The 27,228-nt window shown below is 49.1% G+C and overlaps 1 protein-coding gene across 6 annotated transcripts in view; it reads left to right on the forward strand.

The window, feature by feature from the left end:
- The window catches only part of NUP58 (nucleoporin 58), a 206,913-nt gene that overhangs the window by 67,993 nt on the left and 111,692 nt on the right, over nt 1-27,228 (forward strand). For 4 of the 6 annotated variants that reach the window (XM_029602565.1, XM_029602567.1, XM_029602562.1 and 1 more), the window contains exon 9: nt 2,103-2,177. The exons of the other annotated variants lie outside the window; for them this stretch is intronic. In XM_029602565.1, coding sequence (XP_029458425.1) covers nt 2,103-2,177 — 75 coding nt within the window. The remainder of the gene's footprint in view (nt 1-2,102; nt 2,178-27,228) is intronic. 6 annotated transcript variants of the gene reach the window in all.

Genomic DNA, 27,228 nt, shown 5'->3' on the forward strand with positions numbered 1-27,228 from the left:
TACGATATCTTCGACACCTCCTCTAGAGTGTCTGCAACTGCCATTTCGGCAAGATGCTGGGCCTGGCTCAAGTCTTCTGACCTTCACCCAGAAGTACAAGACAGGCTTTCTGACCTGCCCTGTATAGGAGATAATCTATTCGGTGAACAAATTCAGCAAATTGTGGCTGAGTTAAAGGACCATCATGAGACCCTCAAACAGCTCTCATCAATGCCTTCTGACTTCCCTTCTAGACAGCCCTTCAAGAAGGACTCCAAGAAGTCATTCTTCCGTCCAAGGAAGTACTATCCCCCACCAACAAGGTCCCGAGTTACGAGGCCTTATCAAAAATCTCAGCCTCGCCAGCCCCGGAAGCAAAAGCCACAAGCAGCTCCCCAGCTGGGGCCTGCTTCAGGTTTTTGACTTTCACTTGGAGAGCAACAGCCTGATCCCTCTGCCAAGCATACCAGTGGGAGGCCGATTATGCCACTTTCATGGAATATGGCAATCAATCACAACTGACCAATGGGTGCTGGCAATCATTGCTCAGGGTTACCATCTGAATTTTCTTGCTGTTCCACCAGACTCCCCACCTCTACAAGCGTGGGGAGTAACCAACCACTCTGTCCTTCTGGAGCAGGAGGTTTCCCTTCTTCTCCAGGTAAGAGCAAATTTGGGGTTAAACTGGATTTTACCACAGCCCTACAACCCCCAGGCCAGTTGACAAACTGAACGAACTAACCACACATTAAAGACCTTTTTAAGAGCCTTTGTGAACGAACGTCAGGATGATTGGGCCGACCTTCTCCCATGGGCAGAATTCTCCCATAATAGTCATGACAACGCTGCTACGGGATCCTCACCCTTTTTCTGTGTCTATGGGAAACAACCACTTCCTCTTCTTCTGATACCTTTTATCTGTTCCTTCCCCGGCTGCTCAGATGACAGCACAGGATCTCCATGCATTATGGACTCATATTGAAACCATGATCTGCCAGGCTGCTCAATGAACAAAGAATACCACAGATAAACATAGACAGCCAGCACCTCAACTTAAGGTTGGAGAAAAAGTTTGGCTTAGCACCCGCAACTTACAATTATGGGTATCTTCCATGAGGCTAGCCCCACGTTACGTGGGTCCTTTCCCGATTCTGAAACAGGTCACTCCTGTCACTTATCAACTGCGTCTTCCTCCATCATTTAAAATCCATAACGTTTTCCATGTTTCCCTTTTGAAACCGGTGATCCTATCATGGCCTGCTCCCCAGGAAATATCCGCAGAGGAGGAAGAAATGTACCAAGTAAGAGAGATCCTGAATGTTCGCCGTTGAAAGGAGGCGTTGGGAGTACCTCATAGCCTGGGAAGGGTATGGCCCGGAGGAAAATTCATGGCAACCCATGAAGAATATATTGGACAAAAAACTCCTTGTGGATTTTCATACCGCTCATCCGGGAAAGCATAGGCCTCCAGGAAGGGGTCTTAGAGGAGAGGGTGCTGTTGCAATTGGCGGTGGCCGATCCCCTAGACCAGCCGCACTTACTGGAAGCGACAGCCGTGGCAGGGAACTGGCAAACCGGCCCCTGCATCGCGGCTGCTTCAAGGCTCCTCAGGCTGCCGCCGGTAGTGGCAGATGCAGGGCTCCTCGGCACTCCTCACGCCACCATCATCAGCAGAAACAGCAGGAGGCTGGCAGCCCTGCTCCTGCAGGGACGGCCTCTGTCAGATGCAGGCGCTTGGCTCCTCCCCCCGGTTATAGGAGCCATGGCAGGAAGTCATTCTAAGCTCCCAGGAACCACTTTCTGTCTAGGACTATTTAAGGAGGCCTTTGAGGGTTCGAGAGTTCCTTGCAGTAGGTCCAGTTTGGTGTGTCTTCTGCCTCGCTTTCCTGCCTTTGACCCTGCTTCGGATATTGGACTTTGCCTGGCCTGCCGCCCGCCTTTGACCCTGCTTCGGATATTGGACTTTGCCTGGCCTGCCGCCCGCCTTTGACCCTGCTTCGGATATTGGACTTTGCCTGGCCTGCCGCCCGCCTTTGACCCTGCTTCGGATATTGGACTTTGCCTGGCCTGCCGCCCGCCTTCTACTCTGAACTGTCTTGATCTCTTCCATACTATCTGCCTAGCTGCTGCTCCGCTGGCACGACCTCATCACCTGGTTACCATCCCTGAGGTCCATCTCCCGCCAACGAGGAACTGTGGTAAGCCCTTTAAACATCTTATTGTTGCAGCCCAAGGGTTCACTGATTCATTGAATCCTAACACTTATATTAAATTTCTTCATAACAGGGTGCTACTACACATTTATCATAAGTTCCTGCCTAAGCTGGTGCAGGGGTTCCAACGTAACCAGTCACTTGACCTTCCCATGTGTGTGTTGTTTTTTTTCCAAGTCTCTATCTTCATAAAGCTGAACAAGCCCTGCATAGTTTGTTGCAAGAAAGACCTTGCCTTGTAGTCCATCCAACTTTGTTTCTTTTGACTCCAGCAGACTTGGAATTGCTATATTCAAATGGACAATTTCTAATTGGATAGCATATAACTCTAGAAGGGCATGTCCAGAGCTTATAATGTTAGAGACAGGGTAGCAGCAGTGGATGATCTAAGACTGACCTCAGTTGAGATTTGCAAGGCTTTGACAGGGCATTCATTTATATATTTTCTTCCTGTTAACTGTTAGACACTACTGGTGCACAGGTAGATTAGGTCAATCTGTTTTCCAAGGTCTCTCTTGGGGTGGAATCCAACTGCATTCCACCAAGGGCCCATTATGTGTTAGGTTTCCAAATCTCTCCCTCATAAAACATGAAAATGGTTTGTCACCAAAACATTTTGCTGCCCATTGGCAGCCTTGTTTATTCCCCCCTTTTTTCGTTTAAAAGTAACATTTAGCTAGGTATTCCCAGATACATGGTTCATTCTACTAGGACAAGCAGGCTGGTTGTCCTTACACATGGGTGACATCATGAGATGAGCCTGGCACAGAAAACTTGTCAAAATTTCTAGAACTTTGACTGGCAACTGAGCATGCCACTATCCACACGTCGATATGGGGTCCCTCTTCAGTCTCTTCTTTTCTGCAGAGCTGTCGTCTCGTAGGTGTGGTGCTCGTGCTCTTTTTTTTTTTTTTTTTTCTTTTGGAAAGTGTTTTCCTACGCCCGGTCCCTCTCCATTCCTCCTGGGCTTAGCCGGCAGCATGGAAAGTTCTTACCTTCTGTGCAGTCGATTCCCGGAAGCGATGTCTCGTGTCCGCTGGTCATTGACTGCTCGCCAGTTGCCTTTTCGTCATGGCGTCGAGTTTTTGTTGAAGTCCGCAGGCACTGGGGGCAATGTCCCTTACGGATCCGCACGAGGTGTGTATCCTTTGCCTGGAGGCACTGCATGACATCCGGGGCTGCTGTTTGTGAGACCACATGAACCCCAAGGGCCGGTGTGCCCTTCTGGATAAGGTGGAGAAGCTGTTTGGATCCAGAAAGTCTGAATCCTCGATGCTGGCATCGGGGACATCAATGCCGAAGGGGTGGGGAGAACCAGTGGACACCATTCCCCTGTGTCCACTTCTCCGGGGCTTCAGGTGGAGAGGGGTGCCAGAGAGAGGCCTTCTTTAGACTCATCTCACTTGAGGACTTTGGGATTGCCTCCTTCATCCTCTGTGCCAGGGAAGGTCTGGGCTAAGCACCATGGGAAGTCCTGGAAACATTGTCACCAATCTCCATCCTTGCACTGTGCCAAGCTCGGGCTGGCAGTGGCGTCTGCTGTGGTGCCCCCGAAGCGACCCCATGGCGAGGAGGTATCGCCCTCCCATCGATGCTGGGGGTCTGAGGCATTCCCTACTGATTCAGGTGCCGGATGCAGAATCTCCTCGGGGGGGCCCCGAGGGTGATCTGGCTTCACTGCCGCCTTCTCAGGTTGTCCTGTCCTCGATAGCCTTTGAGGAGGAACTTGAATGCAGGGTGCAGTTGGCGGTTGTTCAAGCCCTGCAGGACATCGAGCCACTGGTACCAGAGCCTGCCCCTTTGATGCTGGCACCACTGCTGGAGCACCTTGATGTTTTGCTTGGTGTTCTCCCCATGCAACTGATGCCAGTGGCCAGGGTTCCATTGATGCTCCAGTGGCCACCGGTGCCCCCTCCTCCTGATGCCATCCCCATTGTGGGGTCTTCAGAGCAGGGAGGGGCTGTCGAGGCACTCAATGCCGCGGCTAGTGTTGACTGGTCTGGTTCCAGGTCCTTCGGGGCCGTTTGTGTCCAAGCCATTGGGCCTAGAAAGGCCTTCCCCATGGGCGTCTCCGGTCAATCTTAGCGCTGACGCCCCTTGTGACCCGTGGGGGGGATGATGCCTCCGAGGATTCTTCTGATGACTCCGGCAACCTTCCCTTAGACCAGTCTCCCACAGGAGCGATGCCAGTCCCCGCCTGAGGACTTAACCTTCACTGGTTTTGTTCGAGCTATGACTGAGGCCATTTCGTTCCAACTCCTTACAGAGGAGTACGCCAGACACAAGATGCTGGAGGTTCTCCAGTTTGTGGATGCCCCAAAGGAGGTGGTGGCAGTTCCCATCCATGAGATTTTCAAGTAGCTGCTCCCTAGGATTTGGGAACACCCTATCTCAATGTCTCCGGTGAACAGGAAGGCCGATGCCATGTATTTGGTTCAGCAGGCTACGGGATTTGAAGAGAGTCGGCTCCCTCACCAGTCTGTTGTGGTGGAGTCTGCCCTTAAGAGGGCCAGGCGCACTCGTACCTATGCCTCTGCCTAACCAGGACAGGAGCATAGGGCATTGGATGTGTTAGGAAGGGTTTTGGGGCGCCATGCTGATTGCCCGGATTGCCTCCTACCACCTTTATATGATGCAGTACTCTTGGAACCTCTGGAAGCAGATCCAGGAGCTGACAGAACGCCTGCCTCAACAGCAGCAGGACGTCTTTTCAGCCGTGGTCCAGCAGGTTCTGGAATGCATTCCACTTATGTGTTTGAGATGGTGGCGAGGATAGCGGCTGCAAGAATTGGTGCCTGCCAAATGGCCTGGCTTAGAGCCTCAGACCTCTACCTGTTGGTGCAGAAGAGGCTCGCAGACCTGCTCTGTAATGGCAACAGTTTTGGTGAAAAAGTGAGGGATGCTGTGACTCAGTTGAAGGACCATCATGAGACCCTGCAGCATCTCTTGGGCAGTATGTCGGATCTGTCGTCTTTGGCCAGGAAGTCCTCACGTTGGGGACCAAGAAGATTCTTCTACCGCTAGAGGAAATACTATCCTTCAGCTTCTCGCACTTGGGGCCAGTGGGTAGGCTCTAGGAGCCGCTCTAGACAGCAGCAAAACCCCCAGACCCCAGCCAGCACTCCAAGCCAGTCCCGCTATGGGGTTTTGACTGCCTGCCCACACCCTCGACGCAGAACCCTCCTTGGGGGCTGACTGGTTCTTCATGGACAGTTTGCCCAGCATTACGTCGGACCAGTGGGTCTGTCCATCATGCTTCGAGGGTACCACCTAAACTTTCTGGGTGTCTCTCCGGACTCCTCCTCCCCCCCCTAGTGCTCCTTCTGGGGTCAGTTCTTACATCAGTGAATACTGTTGACTGAGCTCGCTGCCCTTGTAAGGGCCAGGATTGTTGAACCGGTTCAACTGAGTCAGTGGGGGTGGGGATTCTTTTTTTTTTTTTAATTTTTAAACTTTTTATATTTTCAATCAAATATATATAAAATATTTGACAAATAGGCAATTTACATAATACAGCAATAAGAAAAGCAATAAAAGAAAAAATTGTATCAATGTAAATTGCCTGATTAGATCTCAATAAAAAAAAAAGGGAGGAACAAGAAAATAACCCTGGGGAAAGGCTAGAATACAAATTGAAATGCAAACATAGTAAGGATGGAAACAGCAAAACAGAGTACTACCCTATCAACAACATCCACATTGGCAGGGGGGAGAAGAAACCAGAACCCCTCATCTGGCATCCAAAAATGTTTTAACTAACTAGGATTAAAAAAAATAAATCTAGCAGGATAACTAATACATGAGACTCCTAAAGAAAGAACTGAATCTTTTGTGGCTAAAAAATTTTTTTTCTTCGTTCCTGTGTTGCTCTGGATAGGTCAGGAAACATCCAAATCTTTTGACCTCTAAACAAAACATTTTTATTACGAAAGTGTAGATGAAAGATGTTATGGTCTTGCATAAAGACAAAGGACACCAATAATGTAGCATGATTGATCACATTTCCTTCATCAGAATTTTCAAGGAAATCTGTTAAATTGGAGGAAACATCTATTGTATCATAGTCCACAGGTCTTCTAGGAACTGGAAGGAAAAAGATCTTCTCTGGGTTCTTTAATACTACTTTCAAATAAACAGAAAAGAGGTCAGGAGTACTAAGAGATCCATGGAAAATTAAGTATTCTCAGATTTAAAGATCTGTGAGTTCTCGATCTCAATTCTACGAGAAGCAGAGGATAAATCCTTGATGATAACCTGAGCATCTTGAACCTTTGCTTTAGATGTTTCTCCCTCAGACACCTTCTGTACCAGAGAATTTAAACGAGATTCATGAGATTGAAACTTATTGTGCAAATCAGTATTCAGAGAAATCAAAGATGAAACTGATTGACACCATAACAAACCAAAGACTGTTCAGATTAATAACTGCAGGTTTAACGAAAGGTGCAGGAACTTGTAGAGCTATTACAGGAGCCCTAATAGGCAAAACAGAATCTGCCAGACCTGCTGCAGTTGTTCCAGCCAATGAGAAAAGTTGCAGGATTAATCCCTCTGCAGCCAACTGCACGTCCCGAGGCTCTCCAACTAAGTCCCGATGCTGCAACTGCATCAACAGACCGGGGGAAGCAAAGCCAGAAAAGAAATGGAGCTGTCCAAAATCCCAAGCTCTTCAACAGAAGCAGCATTCCAGCAGGAGGACATGGAGTGGGATGGCGGTCAAGGCTAAGAGAAATATCCTCCACCAACAGGCTGGCGTCCCTGAAGGTCAGCCAAGCCAACAACCACCACTGTACTATGAGTAGGTAAGAGTTACGGCATTGTTTGGCGAAGGGGGATTGGCAGTTCAGCTGTCTTACCCTTCCTGATGGCTCCTTTCTGCTTCCCCATTCAAGAAAGAAATATAGGCAAAGTTCAAAGGGAAATTTCTTCAGACGTGGCTCTGGAACCTGTCAGTTAGGCAGTGGCCATCTTGGCTTCTCCCATCTATGCTGCGGGGGGGGGGGGGGAGTTCTACTCCTGATATTTCCTGATTCCAAAGAGAACAGGGGTCTCCGTCCTATTTTAGACTTGAGGGCCTTAAGTTCAAGTTAAAGATTTCTCTGGGCACCCTGATTCCCTTCCTACAAAGAGGAGATTGGCTTTGCTCCCTCGATCTAAAAGATGCCTACACCCACATTGAGATCTTACAGGAAGTATCTGCGCTTTGGTTGGCGAGCAGCATTTTCAGTACAGGGTGTTGCCGTTTGGCCTGGCCTCGGCCCCACATGTCTTCAAGTGCCTGACCTTGGTGGGTGCATACCTCCACAGGTTGGGGATGAATGTGTTCCCCCTACTTGGAAGATTGGCTCATGAAGAGCCCCACCCAGGAAGGAGAGGAACGGTCTCTTTGCTTGACGGTTCAGGTGTTAGTCCCTGAGGTTTATTATCAACTACCCGCAGTCTCATCTCAACCAATCGCCTCAGATGAACTTTTATCTGCTCGGGGCTGAGTGTATCTTCCCCACGAACGGACTCTCATGTTGAGGTCCATTGCAGGAGTGGTCCACCAGAGCTGGCAGGTCTCGGCATGCCGCGTGCTGCGACTCGTGGGGCATGGTGCATTGCACAGAGTTCAATGGACCTTGCAGTCCTGGTGGCGGCAAGCCACACAGGACCTCCACGTCTGCATCCTTTTTACTTTGCCTCTCTGGGACTCTTTGTCTTGGTGGGAGAGTCTGGCCATCTTGGAGCAGGGTGTGCCTTTTCAAAGTCCCCCCTGCCCAGATTGTGCTCACTATGGATGTGTCCAACCTGGGGTGGGGTGTCCATGTGGACACACCCAGGGCTTGTGGTCTGCCCACGAAGCACAGTGTCAGGGATTGGCTGATTAACAAAATGGTTCTGATCCAGACCGACAGTCAGATGGCAATGTGGTTCATCAACAAACCAGAAGGTACGAGGTTGTTTCCTCCCTATGCCAAGAAGCCATTCAGATCTGGTCTTGGGCTTTGTCACAGGGTATGGTGCTTCGAGCCATGTACCTAGCTGGGATGGAGAATGTAGTGGCAGACAGGCTGAGCCAAGCCTTCCGGCCCCACGAGTGGTCCCTGAAACAAGAGGCGATGGATCCGATCTATGGGGGACCCCAGATGTGGATCTGTTCCCTGCAACAGGAAGGTAGATCAGTCTGCTCCCTGTCCAGGGGATGGCAAACCAGCCTCAGATGCCTTTGCCCGACATTGGGGCAAGGGCCTTCTGTATGCATATCCTCCACCTCCTTTGGTGATGAAGACTTTCCTGAAGCTCAGACAAGACCAGGGAACTATGATCCTCATAGCCCTTCATTGGCCAAGGCAGATCTGGTTCTCGATCTTGCAGGGGCTCTCCATTCGGGAACCAATCATTCTGGGGACTTCCCCAGACCTCATCACACAGGATCAAGGAAGACTGCATCATCCCAACCTCTAAATAAAAACATAGAAATAATGGCAGAAAAAGACCAAATGGCCCATCCAGTCTGCCCAGCAAGCTCCCACACTTATATTCCCATACTTAACTGTTTCACCGACCACCAAGTTCAGGGCCATTGTTGGTAACTGATTCGAATTTCCTGCCACCCCCTGCTGTTGATGCAGAGAGTAATGTTGGAAATGCATCAAAGGCAAATCATAAGGCTGCATCAAGCAAGTTACCCCGGTGCTTGTTTACCCAGACTGCACAGATCAATGCCTTGTTGGATGTTGTCTGAATGTAAATCCTCTTTTCCACATTTCCCCCTGCTGTTGAAGCAGAGAGTAACGCTGTATATGCATTCAAAGTGATGTATCAGGCTTAATTCTCCATGAAGAAATACTTCCTGACATTGAGGCTGGTGGATGCCTCGAATGCCCTTCCGGAGGAAGTGGTGAAGACTAAAACTGTGAAGGAATTCAAAGGGGCATGGGATAAACACTGTGGATCCATAAAGGCTGGAGGATGGGGAACAAAGAGAAGAGCCAAGGGGCTGGCTTGCTGAAGGCCTTGATCTGATGGCCTAGATGTTGAGAGGTTGATTCTGCAGCCCATCGACCTCTCTGATGTGTCTAGAGTCCTGGAGGCTTCCAGGAAGCCTTCCACTAGGAAGTCTTATGGCCTGAAGTGGAAGAGGTTTTCCATCTGGTGTGAGGATCACGGCCTGGATCCATTCTCCTGTGCTACACCGAAGCTGCATGATTACTTCCTTTTCTTTGCGGATGCTGGCTTAAATTCCAACTCCGTTAGGCTGCATCTGAGTGCTATCAGTGCCTACCACAGGGTGTGGATGGTTTGCCCATTTCTGTGCATCCCATTATAGGTTGCTTTATGCGTGGTCTGTTTCATTGAAGCCTCCTCTGCAGCATCCTGTGTTGTCCTGGGATCTTAATGTGGTGTTGGCTCAGCTCATGGAAGCTCCTTTCAAGCCGCTGCGTTCTTGTGACCTCAAATACCTGACCTGGAAGGTCATATTTTTGGTTGCGGTCACATCAGCACGCAGAGTCAGTGAACTTCAGGCCTTAGTGACGTATCCACCCTACATGAGGTTCTTCCATGATAGGGTGGTTCTGCGCACACCCCCTAAGTTCCTACCTAAGGTGGTGACGGATTTCCATCCTTAACCGATCAATTGTCGTCCTCACTTTTTCCCAGGCCTTATTCGCACCAGGGAGAACAGGCTCTGCACAGTCTGGATTGCAAGAGAGCCTTAGCTTTTCTACTTGGCATGAACAGCAGACCATTGGCAGTCTATGCAACTCTTCATCTCTTTTGACAGGAATAGATAAGGAGTTGTGGTTGCTAAGCAGACCCTGTCCAACTGACTGGCAGATTGCATCTCCTTCTGCTATACCCAGGCGGGACTGCAGTTTGGCCATGTCAAGGCTCATTCTGTCAGAGCCATGGCAACTTCTGTGTCCCACTTGAGAGCGGTCCCCGTGGACAAGATCTGCAAATTTGTGACGTGGAGTTCCCTCCACACTTTTGCCTCTCACTACTGTTTGGACAGGGATGGCCAATGAGATAGCAGCTTCGGCCAGTTTGTCCTTCAGAATCTTTCAGCTGTAAAACCCAACTCTTCCTACCTATGGCCATTTTTCTTGGGTTTAGGCTGTCTCCCTCTGTTATCAACAGCACCATTGTTGTTGTGCCCGTTGGCACATGTTAGGTGTCTGGTCTTTGTCTTTGGGGACAGCCCATAGCTAGGGATTAACCCCTGTAGGAGGACTAACATCCTGCTTACTTATAACAGGTGTTCTACTAGGACAGCAGGATGGTAGTCCTCATGAAACCTGCCCACAGCCTGTGAACTAGGGTTTTGTTATGTTTTTATTTTTTCGTAATTCTGTGTTATGAGACTGAAGCTGGACCCCGCGTGGATATGGCATGCTGAGCATGTTCAGTGTGCCAGTCAAAATTCTAGAAACTTTGACATAAGTTTTCTGTGCTGGGCTGCATCCAGTCCTCTCACATGGGTGACACTAACTTCCTGCTGTCCTAGGAGAACACCTGTGTCTCATCGGAAAAAACTAAGTTGTTTACTTTTAATGGTTGTGTTCTTTATATAGCAGGATAATCGGCCACACAAACCCACCCTCCTCTTTTGAAGTTGAATTCCTTTAAGCTATTATGTTGGATTGAAGAGTTCCCTGTGTAGAAGTTGATAGGCAGACACTCTCTATAAAAGCCTTCTAGGCTTCCTCACAGCTTTCTAGGAAAGTCTCTCCTTCCCATCATTTGACATCAGTTGTGTGGCTGACGATCCCTTTTACAGAAAACATCTGTTATAAATAACTTGTTTTCCAAGTGGGAGTGATTGTAGGAATAACTTTAAACACTGTTTTTGCAGGAAAAAATAAAAATAGCAAAAAGGGTGTCTTAAGTTTTAACTGCAATCCAGATTAGTTTAAAAAAAAAATTAGTACAATTGTAAATGAGCAGTTATAAAGTATATACAAAAAAACATTTGAATTAGAGTAGTGTTTGAAATTATCACTTTTGTATAAAGCAAAAAAAAAATGCTTTCAGTATTGTGGGAAGATTATTAAGTATTATAAATATTCAAGTTAAGTATTTCAGCATGTAAAAAAAAAAAAAATTTAAAATTAATGCAAGACTGGTTTCAGCCTTTGGAAAGATGTCTTACTATTACTTGTAACTGCAGCATTGGTTTTGTAGTGCTAGATATCAATCTAGAGGATTATTATAAACAATATTTTCCTAGCTTCCAGTCAGATGAATCCAGATGGAAACGGAGCAAACTGATGTCACAGTATATATACCCCTGCAGTGACATCAGCCTGGTAGTATTTTCCGTCTCCAGCAGATGGTGGACGTGCATCTCCCTTGTGGAGATTGCTTTATTTTGTAAAAGGAAAATTAAGGATATTACATTGCCCCACTATCCTGTGGTAATACCAAAAGGTCCCTCCCCCAGTTGAGAATTCCTGAGGTGATTTTTATGGTCCCATAGATGAGTGCCTTGGTCCAGTAGCTGGTTTTTCAGCCGGCATGGACTTAGCTGTTTGAGCAACTGAAGGTAGCAGGTGCAGGAAGCCGAGCGCAGCAATGATTGCATATACCCTCTCCCCTCGCTGCTGGAGACAATCTCTGTACTTAGCTAGGTAAGGCTGAGCTCAGGTAAGCTTTTTAAAAAAAAAAAAAATATATATATTTACAGAGACGAAAAAGGAGGCTTTTGTAGCATAGGACATCCTCCTTTTTCCCAATCTCCGTGCTCTGTATACCATTCCGACGTTCGTCCCGCTCCATGGGAGGTCAAGGGATGTGGGCAGCCTGGCATGTTGAACAGCCTCTGTAGGCTAGGGCCCCGCTCTAAGAATTTTTGACTGCGCACCACATGGTAGGCTGCAGTGGCATTTCATGCGCTTTTCTAGGTGCCCTCTACAGATTTGGCGCATGTGTCTAGCTGTATGTCCAAGTTGTGTCCAGTTTTTGGACGCTTAGTCGGGCCTTGTATTCTGTGCGTCTAAATTAAGCGGCGCCTTAAGTGGCTGCATGCTTACCTCAGCACCCAAGTTATATTGTGTGCTTAAATTGTTTTTTCCTAGCGTGTAGCAGATGGACTCAGAACAAATGGGTATAGTGTGCTCGTGCTAGCAGTTGGAGACGGATCTGACGTCAGCACGTAGTACATATACCCCTGCAGGAAGTGCAGAAGCTCAGTAATTTCCATCTCCAAAGCAGTTTGGAGCTACCTTACGCTCGCTGAGCGTTTTTCCAAATTCTAACGACTAAATTCATAGTAGAATACCTGAAGACGAGCCCCGCACTCCTGCGGTGATACCCTCGGGTCCCTCCCCCAGTTGAGTTTCCCGAGGTGATTTCTGTGGTCCCTCGGAGGTAAGAAGCCTCGGTCCGGTGGCCGAACCGCGGCAGGGACCTAGCCCCGAGTGAGAAGGGCTCGGGCGTGGCACAGAGGCAGCCTCTGTTCCGATCCGTTTGCGGTGAGGACTTGGCCCCTGAGCGAGACGAGTTTGGGCGCGGCTTAGAGGCAGCGGGCACACTTCCTCAAGCGCGGCGGTGTCTGTACTCACCCTCTCCCCCCGCAGCTGGAGACCGCCCGGGTCGCAGCCGGGAAGCGCCGAAGATCAGGTAATGCGTACATCTTTACTTTCTGGTCTCTGAAGAGCGAGGATTAGTGGGGTCTGCCTACGTGGAGACCCGCCAAGGAGGTCGCCATCTTGCCTGCCTGCTCACCGTCGCCTTCCGCCCTGGGTCGCCGCTGCGATCGAGCACTCAGATCAGATTAAGCGCACAGGCACCGGGCGCGTAGGTTAGGCGCCCGAAAGTAGTGGGGCGCACATTGAATTGATAGGCGCTCATTGATGGGCGCACATCTTCCGCGCATAAGCCTCACGCGTAGAGGTAACAGACGCGATGGAGCGTATGAGAGCCCATGCATCCACAGAGCCGGCACCTCCAGAAGCAGGCATAAAAGCTCTAGGCTTCTGCTCAGCATGCCACCTCAGAGGAGGCCCTGGGAGTTCCAGGCCAGGGTCGGTCTCAGCCCAGATTAATTGCAGTTCCTCAGGGATCACCCCGGACCTAGCAGGCCAAGGCGAGCAGCCGGGGAACCCCAGAGACCTGGTGCCCCTAAGGCTAGAACCTGCTTCGCTCTCCTGGGTGGAATTATTCAAGCGGATTCATGCCTTTGTTAAGATGCAGTCTGATCCTCGAACGGACCCATATGAACTGGATGACCCTGCCCTTGGACCCTCAAGACCTAGGCACGGACCCCCGCCACCCGAAAGCCCCACTTATGGGGATTCAGATTGCTCTGAGGAAGAAGGCGAGCTCCCCGAGGAGGGAGAACTTCCCTCAGGGATAGAGCCATATCGAACCATGAGACGCTTCTTCCTTAAGGAGGATCTCCCAGACCTGGTCTCTCAATGCCTGTCTGAGCTGGCTATCCCAGGCCAAGGCACCCCAGGGGAACCTAGAATGAACCCCCTGCTAGAGGGCCTTCGTCAAACGGCTCACCATTTTCCCCTCCTACAAGCAGCACAGCAGCTATAATCGATCTGGAGTGGAATGCGCCGGAGGCCTCATTCAAAGGGGGTCGGGCCTTATCTAGCATGTACCCCCTGGACCCGGCAACCAAGGAAATGCTGGCGTGCCCCAAGGCAGACGCCATAGTTTGCGCAATTGTGAAGCGCACCACCATTCCAGTGGAGGGAGGGGCAGCCCTCAAGGATGCACATGACCGGCGCCTGGACGCCATTCTGAAATAAGCCTTTGAGGTGGCAGCTATATCCCTACGAATCGCGACCTGCTGCACCGTGGTGACACGTTCCTGTTTATCAGAAGCCAGGAACAACACCTCGAGAGAAGAAATGGAATCAGACCTCTCATTCCTCACTGACGCTGCATCCGACCTAGTCCGTACGGCAGCCAAGGGGGTATCATCCTCAGTGGCAGCCAGGAGACAGCTCTGGCTACGAAATTGGTCGGCCGACTCCTCCAAGACACGTCTTACAAGAATGCCCTTTAAGGGGTCCCTCCTGTTCGGCAGCGACCTCGAGAACCTGGCTAACAAATGGGGCCCCTCTCCATTTCCCCGTCTGCCAGAGGACAAGTCAAGGAGGAACCAGCGCCCTTTTCCTAGGCCATGCAGAGGTAGAAGCTCCCAACGCTTCAACCCCTAGAGGAATAGCTACCAAGCACCTCGTTCTCAGACCAGGAATCAGTCCTTTCGGACCAGGCGCAACAAGAGGGGAACCGGCTCGGGTCCGGGCCCCGGCCGCACCCCACAATGAAAATCAGCCGACCCATCCGGGGGAAGAAGCCATAAGGGGGCAGGCTAACCCTATTCTACCGCAGATGGGTCGAGATTACTTCGGACCAGTGGGTCCTCGCCATCATCCAAGAAGGGTATTACCTGGACTTCCTTCGTATCCCTCCGGACAAGTTTGTGGAATCTCCTTGTCCACCCCTCAAGAAGGCAGCACTGGAAGCTACCTTGTCGAGGCTCCTGTCCCTAAAAGCCATAATCCCAGTGCCTGCATGGGAGATAAATTCGAGGCATTACTCCATTTATTTCATCGTACCCAAGAAGGGGAGGTCCAGGACAGGCACTTTCAGGCCCGTCCTGGACCTCACGTCAGTCAACAGACACTTAAAAGTCCCAGGATTTCGTATGGAAACTCTGCGGTCAGTCAGAAATGCAATACAGCCAGGGGAGTATCTCACCTCCCTGGATCTGTCAGAGGCCTACTTGCATATCCCAATTCATCGGGATCACCAGCGCTACTTACACTTCAAAGTCCTGAACCAACACTTTCAGTTCCGGGCTTTACCCTTCGGGTTGGCCACCGCGCCGCGGACCTTTACCAAGGTAATAGTAGTGGTGGCGGCATCACTCAGGAAGGAAGGAATTCTCATCCATCCCTACCTGGACGATTGGCTGATCAGGGCAAAGTCACCGGAGGAGAGTCACCGGGCAACCAACAGAGTTATATCTCTTCTGGAAAGCCTAGGATGGGTAGTCAACACAAACAAGAGTTCACTACAGCCTTCCCAGTCGCTGGAATACCTGGGAGTCCGATTCGACACCCAGGAAGACAAGGTCAGCCTGACCCCCAAGAGATCAAAACTCCGGAATCATTTACAGGAGTTGCTGAGCACCACCCGGCCCACAGCTTGGGATTACCTACAGGTCCTCGGACTAATGGCACCCACTCTGGAAGTAGTATCATGGGCACGGGTTCATATGAGGCCGTTACAACGCGCCCTCCTATCTCGGTGGAGCCCACGGTTACGGAACTACACTGTGCATCTACCTCTACCGGCCAGAGTGCGGAATCAGCTACGGTGGTGGTTGCATCCCGGCCATACGAGCCGGGGGTCAAAATTGTCCTCCCCAACCTGGACACTGCTCACCACAGATGCCAGCCTGAGCAGCTGGGGAGCACACTGCGAAGAGCTAACCGTCCAGGGGCGGTGGAACACAGAAGAGTTGGGGTGGAACATCAACTGACTAGAGGCATGGGCAGTCAGGTTAGCCTGCCTGCGATTTGCCCACAGACTTCGAAACAGAGCAGTCAGAGTGATGTCTGACAACGCCACCACGGTGGCATACATCAACCGTCAGGGTGGAACCAGAAGCCATCAGGTATCCTTAGAAATAACCCCTCTGATGGCTTGGGCGGAAGCAAATCTCCAGGACATCTCCGCCGTCCACATCGCCGGGAAGGACAACACCACGGCAGACTTCCTCAGCAGAGAAAGCCTAAACCCGGGGGAATGGCAGCTGTCATCCATGGCCTTCCAGATGATTGTGAATCAGTGGGGGACTCCGGACATGGACCTACTAGCAGACAGGTCCAACGCTCAAGTACCCAGATACTTCAGTCGCAGGCGAGATCCTCTATCCCACGGGATCGACGTCCTGGTGCAGCCATGGCCTCAGGGGGTCCTGCTATATGCCTTTCCCCCATGGCCCCTGCTGGGCGCCATTATACATAAGATTCAGCGGCACAGAGGCCTAATTCTTCTGGTGGCCCCGGACTGGCCAAGAAGACCCTGGTACGCGGACATGAGAAGACTACTGGCAGGGAAGCCACTACCCCTGCCCCCTCACAGGGACCTGCTACGACAAGGTCCCATCCTCCACGAGGATCCAGCTCAATTCTCTCTTATGGTCTGGCCATTGAGAGGGCCCGACTGAAGAAGAAGGGATACTTGGGGTCGGTAATAGATACTCCTCCGAGCACGAAAGTTCTCCACATCACTAACTTATATAAGGATCTGGAAAGTATTTGAAGCCTGGTGCGAAACTCGTAGCGCCAATCCACATGCCGCTAGAATCCCCATCATTTTGGATTTCCTACAAGATGGGCTCCAGAAGGGTCTGTCCCTCAATTCAATCAAGGTTCAGGTGGCAGCGCTATCCTGCTACGGCCCCAGGAGTGACGGCAACAACATTGCCACACACCCAGACGTTTCATGTTTCCTGAAAGGAGTCAAACACATTCGCCCGCCACTGAAGTGGCCGGTGCCCCTGTGGAACCTCAACCTAGTTTTGAAATTCCTAGCGGGACTCGCCTTCAGACCCCTCCGAGGCCTGTCCCTCTGTTTATTAACCTTGAAGATGGTGTTCTTGCTGGCCGTATGCTCAGCGCGCCGCATCTCAGAGCTACAAGCGCTGTCCTGCCACGATCCATATCCTGCCACGATCCGTTTCTCAGAATCACCCCAGGGGCTATCCATCTTCGCACGGTTCCTTCCTTCTTACCCAAAGTTGTCTCGCACTTCCACCTCAACCAAACCATATCCTTGCCAACCATGGAAGGTTTGAAGAAATTGGAAGCAGGTCGAATACTGCGTCATCTCGACATTGGCAGGCTGCTGTCCAGATACCTGGAAATGTCGGAAGCAGTACGAAAGACGGGACCATCTGTTCGTCCTTCACAGTGGGAAGTGGTAGGGAGAGAAGCAGCCTCGCGGGCGACTATTGCTCGCTGGATCAAAGAAGTTATAAAGGCGGCCTACGTAGACGCGGGAAAACCGCCACCTCTACGGGTGAAGGCTCACTCTACCAGAGCACAAGCGGCCTCCTGGGCAGAAACTAGGATGCTGTCGCCTGCAGAGATATGTAAAGCGGCAACGTGGTCCTCCATCCATACCTTCTCCAGATTCTACCATCTGGACGTCCAGGCCAGGGAGGACACAGCATTTGCGAGGGCAATCCTAAACGGACCTCGGGCAGCCTCCCACCCAGTCCAGGAGTAGCTTTTATACATCCCATTTGTTCTGAGTCCATCTGCTACTCGCTGGGAAATGGAGAGATTACTTACCTGATAATCTCATTTTCCTTAGTGTAGGCAGATGGACTCAGCATCCCACCCGGCTGCCGATACACATGGGGATTCACCCATTCAAGATAAGCCATGTTTTTCTTACATAGGGCATCCACCCTGCCAGGTATCGATGCCTTCCGGTTGAGAACACTGGCAGTCTCCAGCTACTGTCAATCGGTCAGGTTAATCCTGTTAAATTGATCAATCGGTCAGTCACACATATATCCATAATGCTTTTGCAAGGAAGATTATTGAGCTTCTGCACTTCCTGCAGGGGCATATATACTACGTGCAGACGTCAGATCAGTCTCCAACTGCTAGCACGAGCACACTATACCCATTTGTTCTGAGTCCATCTGCCTACTAAGGAAAATGAGATTATCAGGTAAGTAATCTCTCCATTACGGCTCTTAGTTCTGGGATGCCTAAGTTTTGGAAGCCTAGGCGTGGGATACCTAAGTGTTGGAAGCCTCCGGCTGCTGCTTAAGCGCACTGTCAGCCTTAATGGCGCCTATGCCTAAGAATCCTAACGCCTTTCTCTTTGCACTGCCTATATATTTGGGCATCTCAGCCAGGAGTGCCTGCTAACTTGTGCCAGCGCTGTTTGGAGGCTCAGGGAGAGTTGCCTTCTGATTTCACTAAGCCTGGTTCTTCCCAGCCGGATATAGGCCTGGGTACAGATGAATCAGGTGAGGCGCCTGATTTTGAAGCTCCCTTAACTGGTTCCTAAGCAGGGGATGGTAGCTCAGAGTGTATGCCTCAAGTACCTCCTGCATTTGCTTCTAACTTTTTGTGGGTAGAGTTTTTCCAGTAATTGCATTCCTTTCTACAGGCGAAATCTTCAGCCCTCTCTAATACTCCCAGAGCAGAGTCCCAGGTAGGAACCTTGCTGGGACCTACTGTTAAGCGCAGGAATACTGCTGGTGCGGCAGCAGGACTACACGACGGAGGTCCGGATGGCAAGGATGATGCCAATCCAGACTTCCTTGAGAATAGTGAAATTCCTCCAGGATTTAGAACTGTATAGAACTATGCTACAGTACTTTAATAAAGATGAGCTGCCAGTTCTGATTTCCCAGACTTTGAAAATCTCGGAGTTCCTGGAGCAGATGCTGTGACTGAGCCAAAGAAAAATCCCATTTTGGTTTCCTTGCATAAGGTCCCTTCCGCCCCCCCCCCCATATGATGGAAGCCATTCAAGAATTAATTGAGTTTGAGTGGGGTGCCCCAGAGGCTAATTTCAAAGGGGGTTGGGTTTTGTAAGCCCTGTGCCCTTTGGATCCAGTGGCAAGAGAGCGCTTACGTTTTGCAAAGGTAGATGCTTTTTGTGTTCAGTCTCCAAGCGGACAACTATTCCTGTGGAAGGAGGAGCAGCCTTGAAGGATGCTCATGATAGGATTGAGACTCTCCTTAAGCAAGCATTTGATGTAGTGGGAATGACCTTGCAGATCACTTGTTCCCTGGTGCCTCAGTCTTGTTTACTTCTCTCCCAGGAGGTCAGTGACTCTGATGTGAACTTCAGGGCAGTTATGGAGCCAGCTGCTGCTTTTCTGGCAGATGTGGGCCGTGATTTGGTCTGCTCTTCAGCCAGAGAGAAGTGGCTTCCATTGAAATGGTCAGGCGTCAATTATGGCTGAGAAATTGGTCGGCTGATGCGACCTGCAAGGCTAACCTTACTAAATTGCCCTTTAAAAGTTCACTTTTATTTGGGAGCGAGTTGGAAAAACTGGCCAGTAAGTGGGGCAAATCCCTGGTTCCTTGTTTGCTAGAGGATAAGAAACAGATACCACTCTTTTAACATGAGAGGTCGTACTAAAGGATCCGGACATTTTCATCCCTATAGAGCAGGGGTCAGGAACCTTTTTGGCTGAGAGAGCCATAAACGCCACATATTTTAAAATGTAATTCCATGAGAGCCATACAATATGTTTAAAACTAAATACAAGTAAATGTGTGCATTTTATGTAAGATCACACTTTTAAAGTACAATAAGTCTCTGAAAATATTACACCAGGCCTTAAGACACCAATACATCTCCTATTAGGAAAACGGACCAAGTCAGGCTGCTATAGAGTCCTACACAGAAACTACACGCCAGCAGAAAACCTCACCTGAATCACGTGCTGTCCCTCACCTAACATAGAATAAAAAGACCAAAACGCATAACAAGAAGCATGCAGAAAAAACTGAATTGGAAACTGCAACAAGCCAGAGTCTCTGTATGCAGTGTAACAAAGGAAAAAAGAAACATCACCCATCCTTATAAAACAAATCAAGAAATATAAAATCATCAGCAGTAAAACTGTACTAACAAAAAGAACATATTTCGAAACAGCTGATGAGTGGAATATCCAATAATTAAAAACTCATATAAAACATTTCCAGATACCAACAAAATATTTCAAAATAGCAGACACAAAGACCCAGTAATGAAAAATAATAAGGATACAAAAATTTTTTTGCTCTGCATACCTGGGAACGTTTGATATCCAGGTGTCCTGAGATTGTTCTGAATTAGCAGGAGGTGGGGTGGTTTGCTTGGAACTTTCTCCTCTCTCAGTCACATACCAGCGCTCTCTCTCACACTGGCTCTCAATGACACACCTATACACACATGCTCTCAGTACTCACATATACACATGCTTTTTCTCTCTCACTTATATAGGCTCTTAATTACACATTTACACACATGCTGTCTATCTTTTCACGCTTACACACACACACAGGCTTTCAATCACATAAATACATGCTGTCTTTTTCTCTCACACACAGACTCTCATTCACATGCTTACAAACATGTCCTCTCTTTCTCTCATTTACACACAGGCTCTCAATCACATACTCACATGCTCCCTCACCTAAATCAGCTCTCAATCACACACTCACATGCTCCATCACCTAAACCAGCTCTCAATCACACACAGACACACATGATCTCTCTTACTTATACACCCAGGCTCTTAATCATACATACACATGATCTCTCTCACACACAAAGGATCTCAATCATACACACATACTCTTTCACACAAACAGGTTTTCAATCACAAACTTACACATACAGGTTCCCAATCGTAAACTTACATTCATGCTCTCTCTCTCACAGACAGGCTCTCAATCCCAGACATACTCTCTTTCACATGTACAGGCTCTCAATCATTCACATACATGCGATCACACACACACACAAGGCCCCCAGGCTCTCAATCATTCACATACATGCAATCACACACACACACACACACACACAGCCGCCCCCCCCCCCCCCCCCCCGCGGCCCGGAAGAGGAAGTGGAGAGTATCGGGTGCCTGCGCGGCAAGAAGAGGCCACGCTAGTGCGCTCGGCATCGGCCCGAAGAAAAGAAGACTGCAGCGCGGCTCGGAGGAAAATGAAGAGGTTCAGCCGCGGCCGATGGGACTCCGCCTCCGCGAGGGCTGAAAATGAAGAGGTTAGCGTTGGGAGGAGGCTGCTGCTGCCGCGAGTTCCCGGGGTGGGGGAGAGAGAGAGTGAATGAGCGAGCAAGCTGCTCTCTCTCTCCCTCACCCCGGGAACTCGCGGCAGCAGCAGCCTCCTCCCAACGCTAACCTCTTCATTTTCAGCCCTCGCGGAGGCGGAGTCCCATCGGCCGCGGCTGAACCTCTTCATTTTCCTCCGAGCCGCGCTGCAGTCTTCTTTTCTTCGGGCCGATGCCGAGCGCACTAGCGTGGCCTCTTCTTGCCGCGCAGGCACCCGATACTCTCCACTTCCTCTTCCGGGCCGCGGGGGGGGCGGGAAGAAGAGAGCACGCCGGTGCCGCTGACTCCAGTTGTCCTGCCGCGTTCCGCTCGGGCTGACAGCATTTTAAGCCCGGGCGGAGGAGGACCGGGGAGCAGCTGGGTCAGCGGGAAAGTGTGGCGACTGTCTGCGAGCCAGATGCAGCCCTCAAAAGAGCCATATCTGGCTCGCGAGCCATGGGTTCCCGACCCCTGCTATAGAGGAATGATCCTTCAGAGAGCGCGACCTTTTGGTAGGTCTCTGTGCCTTCGTCCCTGACAGCCAAAAAGGGGTGTGGGTTCGGGTAGTGGACCCTCCCGACCCTCCCAATGATGAAGTTTTGCTGACCCACCCCTGGAACAAGAGATAGGAGGATGCCTCTCTCTCTTATCAGAGGTAGGTTGAGATCACATCGGATCAATGTGTCCTAGAGGTGTTACCAGAATGATATGCGCTGGAGTTTTGCAGAGTTCCTCAGGGACATGTTCATGGTGTCTCCCTGCCACTCACCACAGAAGAAATAGGCAGTGGCAACTACATTGGCAAGGCTCCCCAGTCTGAGGGCTGTGGTTCCAGTGCCCAAGTTTCAAGAAAATTTGGATGGTGGTTCCATTTATTTCATTGTACCCAAGAAGGAGGGCTCCTTTCGTCCCATCCTGGATCTCAAAGGTGTCAACAGTCATCTGTGGGTGACGCATTTTTGCATGGAAACGTTGCATTTGATAATTTTGGCTGTGCATTCTGGGGGAGTTTGACCTTTTTGGATCTGTCCGAGGTATACATTCATATTACCATCTGACTAGAGCATCAACGCTTTGTGCGGTTTGCAGTTCTAGGATGCCATTATCCGTTTCAGGCCCTGCATTTTGCTCTGGCCACCGCCCAAGGGATCTTTTCCAAGGTAATGGCGGAAGAATTGAGAAAAGATGGGGATCCTCGTACACTCATATTTGGATGACTGGCTGATATGAGCTAAATCACTAGAAAACAGCTGCAGAGTGACCCACAATGTGATCTCCCTGTTGCAGGAGCTTGGCTGGGTGGTGACCCTGAACAAAAGCAGTCGTCAGCTTGCTCAGTTGTTGGAATACCTCTGGGTTTGATTTGACACGAGGCAAGGCAAAGTTTTCCTGCTGGAAGCACGCATTCAGAAGTTGATGCACAGTTCAGTTTGTTTTTGAACATTCTGTGCTTGACTGTATAGTCATACCTGCAAGCACTTGGCTTAATGGCAACGACCCTGGAAGTGGTCCGTGGACGAGGGTACATATGCGTCCTCTTCAGTGCTCCCTGCTATCTTGATGGAACCCGCAGTCTCTGAATTATTCGACTTGGCTCTTCCTGCTGATGGAAGTCTCCTCTCAACTGTAGTGGTGGCTGCAGGAGGATCATTTAAGGAAAGGAGTTGCCCTAGTGCCACCAGACTGGCTAGTACTGACAACAGATGTGAGCCTCCTTGGTTGGGGAGCTCACTGTCAGGAGCTGATAGCGCAAGAGCACTGGAATACAGAGGAATCTCTCTGGAACGTCAATTGTCTAGAAGCCAGGGCGGTTCTGTTGGCATGTTTGCAGTTCAGCGACAAGCTGAAGGGTCGATCGGTCTGGATAATGTCGGACAATGCAACCACTATGGCTTACATCAGTCAGCAGGGAGGAATCAAGAACCAACAAGTGTCACAGGAAATAGATCAGCTTATGGAATGGACAGAAGGGCATCTCCAGATGATCTTAACCTCATACACAGCAGGAACAGACTTTCTCAACAAGGAGAGTCTGGACCCAGGAGAAATGGGCCTTGTCAAGTGAAGCGGTTCAGCTGATTCTGTATCGCTGGGGTCCCCCGTTCCTAGACCACCTGGTGACTTCTCGCAATGCTAACGTTCTGCATTTCTTCAGTCACAAGAGAAATCTGAAGTCATTGAGGATTGATGCCCTAGTGCAGGAGTGGCCGGAGGACAAGTTGCTGTATTCCTTTCCTCCATGGCTCATGTTGAGCAGATTGATCAGAAGGATCGAGCACCACAGAGGGATGGTGCTCTTGGTTGCTCTGAATTGGCCCAGGAGGCCATGGTATGTGTATTTTTGGCGACTCCTAGGGAACTCTCCCCTTCGACTTCCGGCACACAGGAACGTGCTAAGTCAGGGTCCAGTTTTTCACGAAGATCAGACTCTGTTTTGTCTTGTGGTATGACCCTTGAGAGAGCTTGATTGCTGAAACGTAGATACTCTGTGGTAGTGAATTCCACTTTGTTTAGGGCTAGAAAGTTCTTTATTTCCTTGATCTATGTGCGAATTTGGTGATTGTTTGAGGTCTGGTGAGAGGATCGAGGTTCTGTACCTCATTCGGCCAAGATCCTGCTCATTTTGGAGTTTTTGCAGGATGGCTTGAATAAAGGTTTGGCCCTTAATTCCTTAATGTACAAGTAGCGGCTCTCATCTGTTTCAGGGGTCAGGCAAATGGTGGTTCCTTGACGGCTCATCCTGATGTGGCCCGTTTCCTGAAAAGAGTGAAACATCTTCGTCCTCCCTTGTGGTTTACAGTACTCTTATGGAGACTAAATTTGGTCTTGGATTTCTTAGTGGGTCCTACATTTAGACCGTTGCGTATCCTATCCTTGCGGTTACTGACCTTAAACTACTTCTTATGGCAATTTGTTCTGTGCGGAAAGTTTCTGTGCTGCAGGCCTTGTCTTGCCAGGAGCTTTTCCTCTGGGTGACTCCAGGGGCGATACAGCTGCATATTGTTCCTTCTTTTTAACTGAAGGTGGTCACTAAATTTCACTTAAATCAGTTCATCTCCCTGCTGTCTCTGGACAGAGTGAGAGATGTAGAGGAGTATAGTCTGTTGCGACCCTTTGGATGCAAGAGACATAGCTAGTATCTGGAGGTTACTGAAACTTTACGGAAAACAGATTGCCTGTTTGTTCTTCACGGTGGTACTAAAAAAGAACTGGCCTCAGGGCTAGAATAGCCCACTGGATTTAAGGAGGTGTCATGGCAGCATATGCTGATGCTGATAAGCCGTTACCTAGACAGGTTAGGGTTCATTCCACTAGGGCTGAGGTGGAAGTTATGTTGCTGTTTCCCATTGACATTTCCTGAGCTGTGACGTGGTCCTTACACACCTTTTCCAGGTTTTATCTTGTGGATGTGCAGGCCCAGGAGGATGTAGCCTTTGCATGTGCGGTTTTGACTGGACCTTGGGTAGCCTCCTGCCCTATTCAGGAGTAGCTTTGGTACATCCCATTTGTTCTGGATTCATCTGACTGGGTACTAAGAAATGAGAAATTACTACTTACCTGATAATTCCTTTTTCTTTAGGACAGTCAGATGAATCCAGCTTCCCTCCCATGGCTGCCAAATGTTTATAATATGATCCTACTGTGTGACTACGTATTACAGGGATTACTGGTAAGTGTTGGTCCAGTCCTTAGACTAATGTTATTACATTCTTATTTATTTATTTATTTTTAATTTTTCTATACCGAAATTCCTGTATGAGATACAAATCAATCTGGTTTACAAATAACGGCAACTCGCCCGGGGCTTGATTGGCCGGGGCTTATTACATTAAACAGTTAAATACGGCTTAAATACATTAAACAGCTAATTACGATTAACATCTTATCTGAACTCAGTGTTGCCTGTTGGCCGACTATTGAAATAGTTATCTGTTTTTAATCATTTTTTGCTAGGCTGTCCACAGTTGATTTTGAAGAGAATACTGGCAAGCTGATGTCACTGCAGGGGTATATATACTGTGATGTTGATTTGCTCAGTCTCCATCTGCTGGTAGAGGTGCATAACCCACTTGTTCTGGATTCATCTGACTGTCCTGAAGTAACTGGAAGATATCAGATTCGCTTGATGTCCTTCTCCCCCCACCCCATTTCTCCCTTTTTCCCCATTACCCCTTCACAAATGACAGGAATCTTTGTTTGGAACAATAAAGGCCGCAGTTTATTAACCTTACCCGAGCCCTCAACCAATTCATACAATACATAACCCCATTTTACATTTATTTATTTCGAGATTCTTATATACTGTGGTACGTATAGAAATACATCACCTCGGTTTACAGACAACATTAATTTTAGCAACAGGCTTTACATTAAACTGTTTATACAAAAATTAAACAGTCAAAAAAATAAATTAGTAACAGATTTTACAATTAACAGTTTTAAAGAATATGTAAACAATTAGCAGCTTTAAGCTTTACATTAATCAGGTTTCCCTATACCAAAATATAACTATTGTAACTATAATCAACCAATAAAGTTTAACATAAGAGAAAGAATATGATAGTCATTTAATTAATTTAAGCCATTAATCTGATGGAGGAGACATTAAGAACAAGTTCAGGTGGCTTCCCGGAAGTTACAAACATGAGAAGGATGGGGGATGTGGAAAAATGGGATAATTGAGAAACAAACATGGGGAGTGGGAAGAACATGATGACAACATGATTCCGGTGAGAATTAATACAATAAAATTGAATTTTACTGTATGCCCCCCACCTCTTCCAGTGGTAGAGCTTAATTGATACAATCCTCTGAGCATCGGCCCCCCTCCTGCTCATTGTCAATCTCGTGTAGCAGCCCCCCCCCCCCCCCGCACCACACGAGATTCCCCCCTTTCTGCCAACTTTTAACCATTACATAAATTCAAAACCTTATGGGCTCGGGTTTACCGCCACAGGAACAATGATTATTCCCTTATCATTGTTCCCCCCCCCCCCCCCCCCCCCCCCCCCACTGCGGCCTCCAGTTTCATTATCATTTGTTCCAAACCCTCCTGTATGTCATTATTAAACAGATCAATGCCTATATCAGATAAATGCACGCAGTCTGCCCGGAAGAAACCCGGAATCACCTCCCATGCCCATTCATGTTTTACCCAAAACCCCCCTTGCTTTACCACCCATTTCCCGATTTGTTTGTTCATCTTCTTCACACTCTTGCACCATAGCGGTATTCCCAGGAATTTTATCCTCAAAATGATATCTGACCACCCCAATGTTGTTTCCGGCATCACATTGAACAATGTACTGAAGTCCTTCTTGATTTTTGCAATCAAGTCCTTGCATGCCCCCTGTCCAAGATCGTTGCCCCCCAAATGTATTAACAATTTCGGCATCTGCATCTCCAGCACGCAGGTTTGTAAGAAAGGTAGCAGACCATCCCATTTCATTCCTCGACGACTGAGCCATCTGACCTTCCAATGCTGACTTTCCAATTCCAAATGCGTTCCATAAGGTTGCTTTTCAGCTCTATGTTGTGCCCAATGAATAAAGGAATGGCCCACAACCCAGGCCCATTCCTGCTCCCCTTGACACTGTCTCCTCTCTGCAAGAAACACATCAATGTTAATACTGGCCCTCAGCACTGATTTTTTTTTTTTTTTTGGTATACCCCACTTATTGATCCTTCCGAACATATGTCAAAAAGGCATTGGACTTCCATCGCCCTATGGCTTGTATGGCACTTCTCGTGAGACCCCGCTCTGCCGCTGATGTCGCCGCCCCAATCCTGAACGAATGGGAAGTATACCGCTGTTCATCCCAACCCACAAACCGCAACACTTTTTTCAGAACTTGTACAAACTGGTAAACCGTAACCGGCGAACCATCCTGGTGTAACAACAATAAACCGCCCTTCCGAGGCCTTACTGCCACACAGCGCTGCAAACTCCGTACCGGGCACACCAGTTCGTCCACCGCCGGAGCTAATGTTACTACTTGCCCTTTTCCTAACTGGTCCACCTTAGAACGATGAATGCAAAGAGTCACGGACTCGTGACAGATCCACACGTTCTCTGCTAACAAGCCTGTTTCAGAATCACTCCTTTTAGATGTAGCAGCCAACTCATTCACTCGCATAGCGCCAAAAAATGCTAACACAAACGCGGACTGGAATAAGAGCGCTTCATAACTGGATACACAAACCGCCTGCAAACTGCCGACCAACACTCCC

Source organism: Rhinatrema bivittatum, chromosome 5 (genome assembly GCF_901001135.1).
Source record: "Rhinatrema bivittatum chromosome 5, aRhiBiv1.1, whole genome shotgun sequence".
Taxonomy (NCBI): Eukaryota; Metazoa; Chordata; class Amphibia; order Gymnophiona; family Rhinatrematidae; genus Rhinatrema; species Rhinatrema bivittatum.